At 39.6% G+C, this 16,579-nt stretch overlaps 1 protein-coding gene across 1 annotated transcript in view; it reads right to left on the reverse strand.

Annotated features, from left to right (window-relative positions):
• LOC124259134 (tubby-related protein 4-like) overlaps window positions 1-16,579 on the reverse strand; it is a 234,226-nt gene that overhangs the window by 120,981 nt on the left and 96,666 nt on the right. Inside the window, 2 exon segments of the mRNA XM_046693229.1 lie at window positions 1,520-1,691; window positions 4,491-4,655. Coding sequence (XP_046549185.1) covers window positions 1,520-1,691; window positions 4,491-4,655 — 337 coding nt within the window.

Here is a 16,579-nt window from a genome sequence, read left to right on the forward strand (position 1 = left end):
ACAATGACATGCAGTCAGCAAATCCGACCGTCTGGCTGATTCAGACATCTCCTACTAGACTGGGCTGCCGGAACCAATTCTAGCGATGATCTTCACAGACATCTTAATTTTGAATACTGTTAGTATAAGGGACTGGGCCATCAATATAGACCACTGGTATATATCAACTAACCTATTTGTGTTAAATCAAGATTCACTCACTCACACACCAGTCTGCCTGTCAACCCGGGAAGGGCAGCATGACGCGATGGTAACGAGGAAATAATGAGGTGTGTCTTACAGCAGGGCTTGTTTTCTACTTGATCAAAATGCCTGCTGGTCTACCATGCAGACAGACATTGAGTCACACACACAGACAAAGAATTGGTTCCAGTTACAGAGCTGGTAGTGTAATCTGCTGAATCTATACATAGAGCCTATTGACTGTGAGTGGATCCGATTCTGGTTGACAATATGGCTAATGTATCTGCAATAATTCTGCCGAACACTAAAACCTCTCTTTTACCAAAACTATTATTCCTAAGCTAATGTTTTTAGTGGTTAAGGAGTTTGCTCATCTACCTGATGGCCTGGGTTTGATTCCCACATGGGTACTATTTGTGAAAGCCCCTTTCTGGAGTCCTCTGCTATGATACTGCTGGAATATTGCTAAAGTGGCACTAAACCTACTTGCACTTAAACAGCAAGATGCTGCTCCTGTTACAGGAATTCTCTAACATTTTCTCTGATAGTTATGGTATTATTTATCTGTCTGGGTTAGGAAATCCTTTCAACAAAAACTGTAATAAATCTACTGTACAGTATTTAAGGAGCATCATCCTTGTCACTTACAGAACCGAACTGCTAAATTAAAAACCCTGAAATGTGAGAATAAGGAACAAGAAAAGATCCACTGCCAGACAAATGGCAATGAGACAAAAACAATTCTAAAATAAGATTCTGAAGATACATTCAAATTTGATATCAATATTGGGAATATTTGGACAAAATATCTGGACAAAAACTGAAGGGACTTAAACAAAAACTGAAGTCCATTTGAGAATGCCAGATATATTTTTTTGTCTGGATCAGTGCTTTAGACAGTTTAATTTTTGCAATATGGATAAGATAATAGTTTCTGAAAGGTTGTTTTGTTTTGCTGAAATAGCGCCTGGATCAAACAACCAAAGGATGACTGTTTTCATGTCTTGGAAACATGCATTTTTGTACAGTACCATGGGCTATTAGGTTCATTGTTAATTGGGTTTTAGAAATGCAGTACAAAAGTGATTCTGACAGGAGTGAATGAGTGAGTTTAGTTTTATGCTGCTTTTAGCAATATTCCAGCAATATTCCAGCAATATCACGGCGGGGGACACTGAAAATGGGCTTCACACATTGTGCCCATGTGGGGAATCGAACCCTGGTCTTCGGCATGACGAGCGAACGCTTTAACCACTAGGCTACCCCACCGCCCCTGAAAGAAGGAGACATTGATAATATTACGACTTATTTACATTTAAACAAGTCAAGCTCTCACCCTCTGTGTTTCTTGTGGAGTCTTCAGAACTTTCAGCTTCCTCCATGTTAAATCTTTCACATGACCAAGCCATGGAAGAAATCTCCATGCCATCATGCACTGTCACTTGGGATATCATCGCACCAGTTGAGCTCATCACTATGATCTGGCCATCGGTGGTACCAAACATTACCTGAAAATGGAGGATGCACACTTAGAACATATTAATTCACATGAAGAATTGTGAGCAGAAGTTATTACAACTTAGAGGAGCTTGCCTATTTACAATTGGCATATTAAATTACAGAAAGGAGCAACAGAGAAACATATTTACATTTCTCTCTCAACCTTTATTTTATTGATTAACATAAATCCTTAAAAGATGATTTCATGATTACATACTTAGTGATACCCCAACCCTACCTTCTGATCATCTGGAGGCCAAACACACATCATGACATGATACACCAACCCTACCTTCTGATCATCTGGAGGCCAAACACACATCATGACATGATACACCAACCCTACCTTCTGATCATCAGGAGGTCAAACACACATCATGACACCATACCCCAACCCTTCCTTCTGATCATCTGGAGGCCAAACAAGCCTCATGATGTGATACCCCAACCCTACCTTCTGATCATCTGGAGGTCTGACACACATCATGACATGATACACCAACCCTACCTTCTGATCATCAGGAAGCCAAACACACCTCATGACATGATACACCAACCCTACCTTCTGATCATCAGGAAGCCAAACACACCTCATGACATGATACACCAACCCTTCCTTCTGATCATCTGGAGGCCAAACACACCTCATGACATGATACACCAACCCTTCCTTCTGATCATCTGGAAGCCAAACACACCTCATGACATGATACATCAACCCTACCTTCTGATCATCAGGAGGCCAAACAAACCTCATGACATGATACACCAACCCTACTTTCTGATCATCTGGAGGTCAAACACACATCATGACACCATACACCAACCCTTCCTCCTGATCATCTGGAGGCCAAACAAAGCCTCATGATGTGATACCCCAACCCTTCCTTCTGATCGTCAGGAAGCCAAACACACCTCATGATGTGATACCCAAACCCTTCCTTCCGATCATCAGGAAGCCAAACACACCTCATGACATGATACACCAACCCTACCTTCTGATCATCAGGAAGCCAAACACACCTCATGACGTGATACACCAACCCTACCTTCTGATCATCAGGAGGCCAAACAAACCTCATGACATGATACACCAACCCTACCTTCAGATCATCAGGAGGCCAAACACACATCATGACACCATACACCAACCCTTCCTTCTGATCATCTGGAGGCCAAACAAGCCTCATGATGTGATACCCCAACCCTACCTTCTGATCATCTAGAGGTCTGACACACATCATGACACGATACACCAACCCTACCTTCTGATCATCAGGAAGCCAAACACACCTCATGACATGATACACCAACCCTACATTCTGATCATCAGGAGGCTAAACTGACCTCATGACGTGATACCCGAACCCTACCTTCTGATCATCAGGAGGCCAAACACACCTCATGACGTGATACCTGAACCCTACCTTCTGATCATCAGGAAGCCAAACAAACCTCATGACATGATACACCAACCCTACCTTCAGATCATCAGGAGGCCAAACACACATCATGACACCATACACCAACCCTTCCTTCTGATCATCTGGAGGCCAAACAAGCCTCATGATGTGATACCCCAACCCTACCTTCTGATCATCTGGAGGTCTGACACACATCATGACACGATACACCAACCCTACCTTCTGATCATCAGGAAGCCAAACACACCTCATGACATGATACACCAACCCTACATTCTGATCATCAGGAGGCTAAACTGACCTCATGACGTGATACCCGAACCCTACCTTCTGATCATCAGGAGGCCAAACACACCTCATGACGTGATACCTGAACCCTACCTTCTGATCATCAGGAAGCCAAACACACCTCATGACATGATACACCAACCCTACCTTCTGATCATCAGGAAGCCAAACACACCTCATGACGTGATACACCAACCCTACCTTCTGATCATCAGGAGGCCAAACACAACTCATGACGTGATACCTGAACCCTACCTTCTAATCATCTGGAGGTCAAACACACATCATGACATCATACCCCAACCCTTCCTTCTGGTCATCTGGAGGTCTGACACACATCATGACGTTATACCCCAACCCTACCTTCTGATCATCAGGAAGCCAAACACACCTCATGACGTTATACCCCAACCCTACCTTCTGATCATCAGGAGGCAGGGAGGCCAAACACACCTCATGGAGGCCAAACACGTTATACCCCAACCCTACCTTCTGATCATCAGGAAGGCCACCAACCCTACCTTCTGACATCTCATGACGTGATACCTGAACCCTACCTTCTGATCATCATACAAACACACATCATGACGTTATACCCCAACCATACCTTCTGATCATCAGGAGGCCAAACACACCTCATGACGTGATACACCAACCCTACCTTCTGATCATCAGGAGGCCAAACACACCTCATGACATGATACACCAACCCTACCTTCTGATCATCAGGAGGCCAAACACACCTCATGACGTGATACCTGAACCCTACCTTCTGATCATCTGGAGGTCAAACACACCTCATGACGTGATACACCAACCCTACCTTCAGATCATCAGGAAGCCAAACACACCTCATGACGTGACACCTGAACCCTACCTTCTGATCATCTGGAGGCCAAACACACCTCATGATGTGATACCCCAACCCTTCCTTCTGATCATCTTGAGGTCTGACACTCATCATGACATCATACACCAACCCTTCCTTCTGATCACCTGAAGGCCAAACACACCTCATGACGTTATACCCCAACCCTACCTTCTGATCATCAGGGGTGACCAGATACACCACATGACGTTATACCCCAACCCTACCTTCTGATCATCAGGTGACCAGACACCACATGATATTGAGGTGTTGTCCAGGTTCAACATGGATGACCAGTACCGCTGTCCTGCAACTGATCCCACCAACACAAAGCCATCCCGGTAACAGATCAGAGCCATCCGCCCATCATGAGACCAGGCAAAATCTGTCACCTGGAAAATAGAAGCCAGCTTCTTAGTATTGCTGAAACTGTATCATGGTAAATTAAAGGCGAAATCAGTAATAGTGACTGGAACTTACAATCCAGTTGCAAATCGTAGAAATGTTTTATTTGACTTTTATCGCCTAGGTCAACAACATACAGCTTTATCACAGCAACCTGTGAATAAGGATTAATGCCACTTTTAGCAATATTCCAGCAAGATCATGGTTGGGAACACCAAAAATGGACTTCACACATTTTGATGTGATCAATATCTTTCACCTTAAAATATGGACACCCTGCCCTGTTGTGAATAGTAACATAATTATATTAATAACAGTAAAATAGTACACCTAAAATTCAGCAGTTAACAACGTAAAGAGACTTTAGTCTAGCCCAAACTTTCCCCAGGGTAAGAATATCCTAGGACAAAACCTCCCCAGGGAAAGTTTGGCCTAGGTCAGATTCTCCCCGGGGAAAGTTTAGACCGGGGAAGAAATGGCCTGCTACACCGGTCTTCAGCGTGACAAGCTACCCCACTGCCCCTAGGATACAAATGACGAATACTGGATAACAAATACAAGTCAGCAGTGGATGTATTAGTCAATATATTTATTGAAATCAAAATGAATAACAAAATCCATTCTTTAACATGTTTTGACCATGTGCTCAGTGTTCACAATGACCAGTGACCACATCACTGTCACATTAAATATATGGAACTATTCAATATTATCCTGCCTGGCTTGGATACATTCCATTTTGCCTATCATGCTTTGATAAATAACAAATTCAATTAAAAACACTCCTCTTTCAACAGTTCATGAATATTCGGTTCTTGTTTTCAAGCGATGAACTGAATTCTTGAAGGGTTCAACCGTGGATTCACCGATTACGTGAGTGAATCGTAACAGCTCTAATCTGTGGCATGGTGTTTACCAAGGGGAAGTTAGGCAAGTAGACTCGATACCACATATCCATAACCAAGAAATCAATGGGGTTGCCATGAACCTCAACTTTCAATGTCAAATGTTCACTGACTCTGCTTACACTGATATGGCCATGGAAACAACTTATCATTGTTCCCAACAGCACAAACTCAAAGACTAATGAAGTTTTGAAGCCTGTCACCTATTATCTAAAACCCTGAGATCCTCAATTTAAACATCTCAATGATAACATAACATTGAAAGGAAAAGTATGGCAAAAATAATTGAAAATGGAGACCTCTTCAAAATCTGATGCAGTTTGCACAATCATAACTCATTCAAAAAGTATAAGAAGCCGAATGGTGTGAAACTTTAAAGAAATATGTTGTTTTCAGAAGGCATACGTTTGTGCGTGAATGTTGTTAAAGCTGTCTACTTTAGGAATGTCATGTCTGGGAGGTGAGAAAATACAATCCTATTTTGGATGTTTACAGCTGAGTTGGCCTTTTCTTTGTCTTAATCCGAATCATCATCAGGTGGTACTTGAACTAAGTGACAGAATAAAAAACAATACTGATAGACTGACTGATTGAGTTTGGTTTTACGCCGCTTTTAGCAATATTCCAGCAACATCACGGCGGGGGACACCAGAAATGGGCTTAACACATTGTACCCATGTGGGGATTCAAACCCGGGCCTTCGGCGTGACAAGCCAACTCTTTAACCATTAGGCTACCCCACCGCCCCACAATACTGATAGAACATAATTAAGGGGTTTTAAATATAGATTACATTATTGTAGACTTTTTATTGAAATTGAACATAAATTTTAAATATTTACAGCTATTTTATAATCAGGGGACTAATCAAATCACAGAATTTTACAATTTCTAATTTTTAAGTTTCTCTGCAATGGTTCGTTGTTGTTTAATGCCGCACTCAGCAATATTCCAGCTTTATGGAGACGGTCTGTAAATAATCAAGTCTGGACCAGACAATCCAGCGATAAACATCATGAGCATCAATCTACGCAATTGTTCTCTGCATTGTGCATTATCATTACAAAGTGACTGACCGACTTAAATTGCAGCTTCATATTGGTGTGTTTGTTTTTTGTCACACTTTGCAATATTCCAGCTATATGGCGGTGGTCTGTAAATAATCTCAATCAGACAATACAATGATCAACAGCATGAGCATCGATCTACACAGTTAGGATACAATGACATGTGTCATCCAAGTCAGCGAGCCTGACCACCTGATCCCGTTAGTCGCCTCTAACGACACGCATGGGTTGCTGAAGACAAAATCTAAACCAGATCTTCATGGATATGCAGCTTTACGTCCTGTCTGATAATCATTGGCATGAGTACAGATCTGGGCCAATGAGACTCTTAGACATTGATATATCATCCTCATTGTCACTCTTCCCTGGTAAAAGCTGTGGTCACCATTCCTTATCCAATACAATGTACTCTCCACACTCATCAGACATTGTGCCCAAATGATCACCATAATAGACATATTCTAATTTCCTGGAAACTAGGGAGCAATTCGGTCGGGATTACATATTATGCTATTCATTGAAGAAATCTTTTATGATCAACAAATATTGCACGAAATAATTTTCAGGAGTATTTCAGACAAGCTGAAAAGGGCAAAAAAATAACTTTGACATATGCATTTCAGATATACTATGGAAAGTATTGTTGAGAAGAAGAATGGCTTTAGCCAACACAACTAATGTCAACATCCAATATATATATACATCCAATCCAATGGATGTAGGCCATTCACATGTCTCAACATATTGGTTTGGCGCCGACTTCAGAAGAAAACTGGTTATATCACCATGAAGAGAACTATTATTATTGCTTCTTTGACATTTACCCATGGAGAAAAACGTTTACATTTTCTCCAATGTCTCAGCCGATAATGGAATGAATCATTAACTGTGTCTCAATTGGTCAATTTTTTATAAATGCTTAAAAAGCAGAACATCATTTATTGTCCTTAGGAAATAATAAAGAAAATAAGAGGAATTATTATTCAAAATTATACTCTGGAGACACATAAACTGCCTAATTAAATAAGAACTGTCGCCAATCTCATTTGCTTCAGAACATTTACTTGTACCAATGAATATCTCACTTTACAGCCCACCATAAATAGTTGTGAGGTAAATACCAATGACTGCAAGAATATTATTGATCATTTACAGTCAAAAGAAATACAATAACACTTCGATACGAAAAAAGTATTAAACATGTGACAAAGTGTCTTATTTTCCAAACATAATTCACCGAAAAGGAGAAAATATTTATTTTTGCATGCTCATCTTGTTGGAAATTTAGTAATTTACAACGAAGTGCGCAATGAATGAAGCTTGTGAGATATTGATTTGGTGTTACTCACACAAGGCACAAGATAAATTAAATTAAAGAAAAATAACCTTCCAACAATTCCTGTGATAATTCAATAACTGCACGCAGGATCTATAGCTTAGCATGAGCATTACCCCGACTCTCGCTGTCATCCATCCTTAATGACAGAGGTAAAGGTAATGAATGCACCTCACTCGGCGAAGGACTCCGTAATTTACAAAACATGTGCAGCGTCTGCATCTTTTTCTATGTTTCCACCATGCAATCAAAGTGTGGGTCAATAGCCAAGTTACCTCACAAAGAGTCACCTTTTTGTACATGTCAATACTGGGGCCATTTTAACATTGATCAAACTGTTTTTGTTATTTTTCAGTTGATTTTAATGGCTATTCTGTCGGTTTTAATGCTTTCCATTCAATAATGTGAAACACTTTGAAAGATTCTTCAGGATGTTGAAAACATTGAGTTTACTTTATTTGAAGATTCCTTCCATAAACTTGTACCTAAAAAACAATATCACACAAACACAAGAATTTAGAACCTTTGTAAGGGGAAAGACATATTAACTTAAGTCATATGAAAATGGAACAGGTGCTCCTTATTTTATGATATTTGTCACTGCTTCCTTGGAGTAGTATGTATTTAATAAGTGAGTGAGTGAGTGAGTGAGTGAGTTTAGTTTTACACCGCACTCAGCAATATTCCAGCTACATGGCGGCGGTCTGTAAATAATCGAGTTTGGACCAGACAATTCAGTGATCAACAGCATGAGCACCGATCTGCGCAATTGGGAACCGGTGACATGTGTCAACCAAGTGAGCGAGCCTGCCACCTGATCCCGTTAGTCGCCTCTTACGACAAGCATGGGTTACTGAAGGCCAATATTCTAGTGACTGTCCTAGAAAAAAACACCGAATAGTGATTAGGAACATATGAAATTTCTTCCAGAAAAGTTCGAATCTCTCCCAGCCAGTATATGGACAAGTTTCCACTGTCCACTGGTCAGTCATGGGTGGTGTTTACTACCAAACAATTGTTTCATCATCTCTCACAAGTCCTTCTTTATGGCTGAATCTCACATATTTTCTGCTAACCTTAATATATTTCGTGTTTTGAGATCATTATAATAAACAAGCTGTTTGGGTGTTTGGTAGTATTTGTCTGTCAGACAATTGTAGGGGGTCCTAAGACTTTCACAGGCATTATATCATATCTAAACTTACTCACTACTTAAATTCGGAATACAACCTCCTCCCTTCAGGCCACCACTACAAAGTTCCAATTGTGAAAACTAAGAGAGCCCGTACATCCTTTATTCCAAGTACCATATCTCTCTTAAACAAATGTGAAGATACCTAAATCAAAGAATTTATGTAAATATGTTTGGTATCTCTCTAATGTGTCAGTAGCTCTGCTGATTTAACACAAATTCCTGAAAAGGCATTAAAGTATTATTCTATTCTATTCTATTACAAGTAATGTTCTGGGAATGCGTATGCATATCAGTCATAGTCAATGTGCAACAAAAATCCTGTTTACTTTCTTGCATGTGTCTCCCTTAAACTATCATATGAAAACAAAATCACCATGGATTTTACATTCATTGACTTCAATGTCATACCTGACTTGATTCATAGAAAGAAAAACATACTGACCAGAAGTTTCAGTGTAGGGCATAATGCTGTATTCCATACAGATACATCCAACCACCTAGTACTGTCATGATTTACCAATGCAGCGGTGCATCGCCGGCAAGCTTTGCACGATACGATACACGATTCATTTGTTTTAGTTTGGATTCATATTTTGACATACATCAATTATTATTTTGATGTTGCACCAATATTTTATATAAAACATTTCTTTGTTACATACAAACAGGACAGTATTAAAAGTGGACATTTTTCTCCAGTAACTGTTATACAGAACATCAAACATGACTAGGTGAGTGTGGATACTTGGCTGATACTTGTCTTTAACTCTCTAGTAATCTCTTCCAAAATATTTGGTGACTGGTTAGCTATGCTATGAGCTTGTCATCTAGGTAATGACTGCTTGTTACACGCAAAATGTTGGAAATGTAGTGTCGCGATATGTATCGTACCACTATCTCAGTACTGAGATACGTATCGTATCGTGAGGCACCTGTATCATGACATCCCTACAACCAACTACACATCTTGGTTGATATCGGTGTTACATTCTGAACCTGAGCTCAATAAAAAGCAGTTTTCCTGTCTTCAAGCAACACCCAAATTTACAAAATATATGAGAACAAAATCATTCCAGCAAGAAAACAAATGGGTAGTTGCACATTTTTCCTAAATCAAAAATACATTTTATTGACTACAGAGACTGAAAGACCAGTAAAACTGATGGCCTATGCTTCAAGGCTATAATCGGGCTCGGGCACTTACTTCCAGCTGATCCATCAACTCTCACAACATCACTTACCATCATTCACATCCTCCATTGCCATCCCGAGAAAAGTTGTGTGCAAACAGATAATATCAGAGCCAGCTGAAGCACCCAATCTCAATTACATAATGATGGGTAGTTGGGAATGTGGGAGTTAAACTCAGCTATATTTCATTGTGTAGCTCATGCTTCACTACGGGACAAAAGCCAGAGGAATACGTTTTTAGACATTGACATACACCACACAGGATTAACAGCATATATTTCCCAGCTCTAATACAAGTAATGATAACAGATACCTGGTAGGGATAAAAATGTCTATAATTCCCGCATAGCTTGTATAGAATATAGATTCAAGCTGAATAATACCACATGCTGAGCTACCATGATAAATTCAATCTATCTATAAAATTGCTCTAAGCATACCATTCAGGTTTTAAAAAATGGCAACCTGTCAAAAACCTACATAACATTTTTTTCTCTCATTTTCATTATATTTAGAAATCCAATTTCCAAGTTTTACCAAAAAAGAGAGATGGAACTGTGATTTGATCCTATTTGTATTCTCAAGACAGTTTGTGATGGAAAAACTCTACACGTGACTTCAAGAACAGATATCATTTCTTTTAACACTGATTGAAAAATTACACTTTGAATAACGTGAAAATATGACAAAGAAATAACACTATTAATCAGTATTCCTCAGTGAGCACATACATGAAAGTGTGGCCTTGGAACAATGAGCTTACAAATATCTCTTGGAACTATTATCTTAATATTTTTATAACATTGATGTGCGGATGAAAAGGAAAGCAACATATCTGATACACCTCTAGTGTTTGGATGTTGGAATTAGCCCGAGCAGCTTATATACTGCAGTGTTGTAGATCTCATAAGCTGAACAAAATCCCATTTCAAACAAATCTTTTTCAGACCAGCTTCTTTTGTCGATGATTTATACATTTTTCATCAAATCTCTGGAGAATAAAGGAAGGTAGCTGGGAAATTCATAACAATTTGGCAACGTTTGTGTGTTCTCCGCTGTAGCATGAAGCAATAGTGGCGCATGTTGCCAATATATGGCGACCCTGTACGCAATTCTCCATAACGTAAGGGCGGTGGAATAGCCTATTTGTTCAAGCGTTCGCTTGTCACGCTGAAGACCCGGGTTCGATTTCCCACATGGGTCCAATGTGTAAAGCCCATTTCTGGAGTCCCCTGCCATGATATTGTGGAATATTGTTAAAAGCGGCGTAAAACCGAACTCGCCACTCTCTCAATAAAGTACCTTTCTGAGAAAGTGTTATCCAAATATGACATATGTGACATTTGACCACGTTCATGGTGTATTTGATTCATACCCTCTCATAGCTCTCTCTGTGTCTGTGTGTTGTATGTGTGTGTGCAAATGTGTCTGTGTTGTAGTTTGAGAGAACGTGTGAGTGAATGTGTGCATGAGCTTGTGCGCATGTTTAAATTGAAAAGGTGCCCCAGAGAGGTGGGATATTCAGCCTGAACCTAAAGAAAATCTTGATTTGCTTCATTAAGGACACTTGCCTTTAAATATTATGGTGCATGATCTAGTACTAGTCTGGCCTAATGCAAGTTTTGTTGTGGTCACCCACTGAGATATAATGCAGCAGTTTATCATGGATTTCCCACAAGACAGAGAAGCAGTATACTGCCTCCCATCCAACTAGTGCACGTTTTTACCCACTGAAGTCAAGGACCAGGTAGGGAAACCACCAGTACCAACTTTTGAATCCGTTAGCAGGAGTGGAAATAACCCATTGCCCGACGCCCAGTCCAGTGTTTTTTTCTGTTGGGCTAGCAAATTTGTGTGTCACGTTGTACCGGTGTCCAGTTGACTTTCCAATGTTAATGATGTTGTGTATTTAAAAAATCAACAAGAAAATCAGCCAGTATAGCGGAAAAATTATCAGGGCAAGTGATTTTACATGTGCCACTGTACCGGAGTACGCTAGCAATTTTAAAGTTATTTCCACCCCTGCACAATGCTCTCTTGCTGTAACTCAGATACTCTCTCTCCACCAGACGGACTGCTTCCGTGGTGTATTGGTTAGAGCGTCCGCCTGGAGTGCGGAAGGTTGCAGGTTCGATCCCTGACCGCGTCATACTAAAAGACATTAAAATATGGTACTTGTTGGTCCCTGCCTGGCGCTTGGCATTAATGGGTACAAGAAGGACTGGTCGGCTCTGAGTCAGTATAATGTGTCTGAGTGGGGTATTCATGCTTCACTGCAGTATGGTATCTCAGTGGGCTAGCACTATAAAACCAGCTTCAGTCTGGGCTAGTACAAGCAGCCGCACATACACATACACATGCATGCAAGTCATCATATGAGCGAAATATTCTCAAGAGGTCACCCCAGAAATAGGAACATGTCACCATTATTCTAAGAATGTCAGCCACATCCTGAACAGAAACAATTCATTCAATACATAAAACAGACAAAATCCTTTCCCTATTCATAAGAACTCACTTGTACAACTGAAGTTAAACGATTCCAACTACATCATGAGCATGTGTTTATAAAATATTGTCAAACACATGACACCAGGTGTTCAAGCCTTCCCAGCCACTCCAGACAATTGCAACAAGGCAAACCTGTAGACCCATGTACTTGGCTTAAGTGTGTTATTGCCCATCATAGATCATATCTAACCTCACAAAACTGCCAGATTAAGGTTGTGCTCAGACAATAGCCAGAGAAGCCCAATACATACCATTACATTTATGTCAAAGAAGGAAGAACTACATTATCACTGACTTGGAAATATGGTCTGAGGGGCTTTTTTATACTTCTTAGTGCCATAAACTACTCTGTTTAAATTACAATGAAAACAAACGTAAGTTGATATCCACAGAATTCAGAGCTACTGTGTGTCTCTTGCCTGCGGTGAAAGTCTAATTCATGTCTAATTCAAGTCTATTCATCAGGGCTTGATTATAGAGATGTTAACCTACTTGCACCAGGTGCAACCAAAGATAAAAACCTAGTTGCACCAGCCAAATTCCAGTTGCACTGCTTTTATTGCAATATGTAATGAAAGAAATATGCTAAATCTTTTATTCAGAAGTTTACCCACTCAAAAATTGACTTGCACCTGGTGCAAGTTAGACTAATATTACTAGGTTGCTTTGTAATATTGGGTTGCACCAGTGCAAGTAACAAAGCACTAAATCGAGCCCTGTTCATGTACCTAACATGTCATCACACAAAACTGGCATTCATGCCAAAACATCAGTGGCATCAACAAAAGCAGTTTGTGCTTTTCTTGTGGTTCTGTCATGCTTTTTGTTTACCACTTTAGTCCTTAGACAACCTTTACTATCCATAGCCATTTTCATCTTAAGGATTACAATGGCATTGTTTATATAAAATTTAATACCTTGATTATTCAATTTGAGTTTGTAATTCCTGGATTAAAGTACCAGAGGCATGGTTCAATTCGTAATGACAAAGTAAAAATAAGAATCTAGTGCTTTAATTGAAGATTTAGAAATCAAGTTTCATTTAAGAAAAATTGCAAGTGACAAAATGTTATCATATGAAGACCCCCATTTTCGTCTGTTTGTTTGTTTGTTTGTTTGTTGTCTAAAGCATTCAATAATATTGCAGCTATGGGAAGTCAGTCTGTAAATAATTGATCCTGTACCAGGTAATCCAGAGATTGACATCATGAGCATCATTCATCAACCTAATGAGCAAAAAGAATAGGTTGCAGAAGACAAGTAAACTGGAGCTAATAAACACACCAAATGAACAAAATTTCAAGAAATTTTGTTTTTCCACACATAAAAATATTCCTCTGGTAAGTACACATAAATTCTAATAGTCACACCTAAACCTCAATAGGATGGCACTGTGGCATGCTTGAAACCAAATACGTTTCTATACTGCCATTACATCTGCGGCCATCTACGATGAATAGTACAAAAAGAGCCATAGAATTGGTGTCTTATAATATGTTAACACCTTATCTAGAACCTATCTGATCTATTCCCTCATTCATTTGCTCCCATGAGGACATTACACAGATGCAACACCATAACCAAGTCTTCATGAGATGAGAGCTACACTTCCTCATACAAACCTAAACGAGAGACTGGCCAGTAGAAAGCAGACCTCAAATGGATAGAGAATGACTGCCCAGTTGGATCTGGTTACTAACTTTTAAATTGAGGCCAGGATTCATCGGAATCTAGAACACCAACACTGTAGGTAGAAAAACATGGACAATGTGGCCACAGGGTGACTAATGAGACAATTCAAAGATCCAACCCCATCTTGCCGCAACTGATGAAAGACGCCCACCAGTGCCACAAACAAAACCACTACAGTGTAATGAGGCTGAGGTGATGGGAAGCTCCAAGCTTCGTGTGATGATGGCGCTCTCATGTTACACTTCCTACAATGCACATACACATGCTGCCGTCCTGGTGATTAAATCACTCTTGCTGCCGTAGCCTTGGTCAACTTGTGGTCTTCCATCTGGTGATGCACAGGAGAGTTTAATAAGGATGGATTCTAGCATGACCAGGACCATGTCAAAAGTACACACTTTGGACTACAGATCGAATTAAGACTGAGATGCATGTAATTACGAGTGTATGTTAGAATCTCCTGACTACGAGACGCAGCAAATAACCGCAAAATTGCTGATGCAGCATGAAGCAGTAATCAGTAATCACTTACTTATCACAACTGGAAAACCTGAACTGAAATGTTGGTGTGTAACGATAAGCCCTTTGTAACTTGGAGAAAGTTTCTAAGACTCATTCTACAAGTGAGTGAGTGAGTGAGTGAGTGAGTGAGTGAGTGAGTGAGTGAGTGAGTGAGTGAGTGAGTGAGTGAGTGAGTGAGTGAGTGAGTGAGTGAGTGAGTGTGAGTGGGTAAGTGAGTGAGTGAGTTTTATGCCGCTTTTAGCAGTATTCCAGCAATATCACGTCACTTCATACATTGTACCCATGTCGGGAATCGAACATGCGTCTTCGGCATGAAGAGCCAACACTTTAACAACTAGGCTACCCCATCGGCTAACCAAACTGTAGTAAATACGGCTACAGTAACTTCCCATATTCAAGTGTTAACTGGTCCTGACTACACACATTGTAAATATTTCTGACAAACAAGTGTACAAATGTGATAAAACAGTCTTAATATTCATCTTGGCACATGAATAAGTGGTGAACTGGTTTTAACTAATGACAGCACATTCTTGTCACACTGCTTCTGATTAATCACAGTACAAACTTGTTTTCGGTTCTGGCAAATTACAGTACATACTTGCTTCACCAATTCTGCACATCAGTATATCTTAGCAATAGATGAATATATTCCCATGTAGGGAATCAAACCTTGGTTTTCAGCATGATGAGTGGACGTCTCAACCATTAGTGTATCCAACTGAAATTTCATACAGTGAAACTATATTTCAAACTTCTTGGGTTTTTTCAGGAATTATATATTCAAATATTATGTTACTTTAGTCATATGTTTTCAAAAAAGGTATTTAGCATAAAAATGTGAATAGCACTTTGGTACAGTTGATCAATGTGCTTGGATATTTTTTAAGAATTGTACTGTTTAACAAGTCAAAACATATGTTGATGGATTACAGTGAAACTGCAACAAATATGACTTTCAACAAGTCAAAGCATTTTATTTCTGATAAAAGATCCATTCTCTGTCAATTAAAGTTCATTTTTATGTGTCAATACTGGTAATCTGACCATGCCTGTTCAAAATAATGTTGTGTTGGTGGACTGCTGACAACTTCACACAGGATTAACAAAAAATATTAAAAACAAGTCCAGGGCTGTGTTAAAGATAAAATAAAACAAAGTAATATTCTAAATTAGCTAATCAATATATTGTAGTATATTCAACTGAATTAAGGTAATGAGAGTGTTAACCATCGCAGTGTTCACAGTAGAAAAGTTGGCACTGCCAGAAACCTCTTAAATGCCAATTCAAATAAGCATAAATAGATTTAATAACTTTTGAATTTCTAAGCAACCAAATTCTAAAATAGTGTAGTCTTGAAAACTTTAAGTCACTATTGTGACCCATCAAATGTAGTTGGTTGGTTGGTTAGCTGGTTGGTTGGTTAGCTGGTTGTTTATTGTCGCACTCAGCAATATAACAGCTATATAGCGGCGGTGTGTAATTAATCGA

This window comes from Haliotis rubra, unplaced genomic scaffold, assembly GCF_003918875.1.
Source record: "Haliotis rubra isolate DU_JTF1 unplaced genomic scaffold, ASM391887v1 Scf71, whole genome shotgun sequence".
Taxonomy (NCBI): domain Eukaryota; kingdom Metazoa; phylum Mollusca; class Gastropoda; order Lepetellida; family Haliotidae; genus Haliotis; species Haliotis rubra.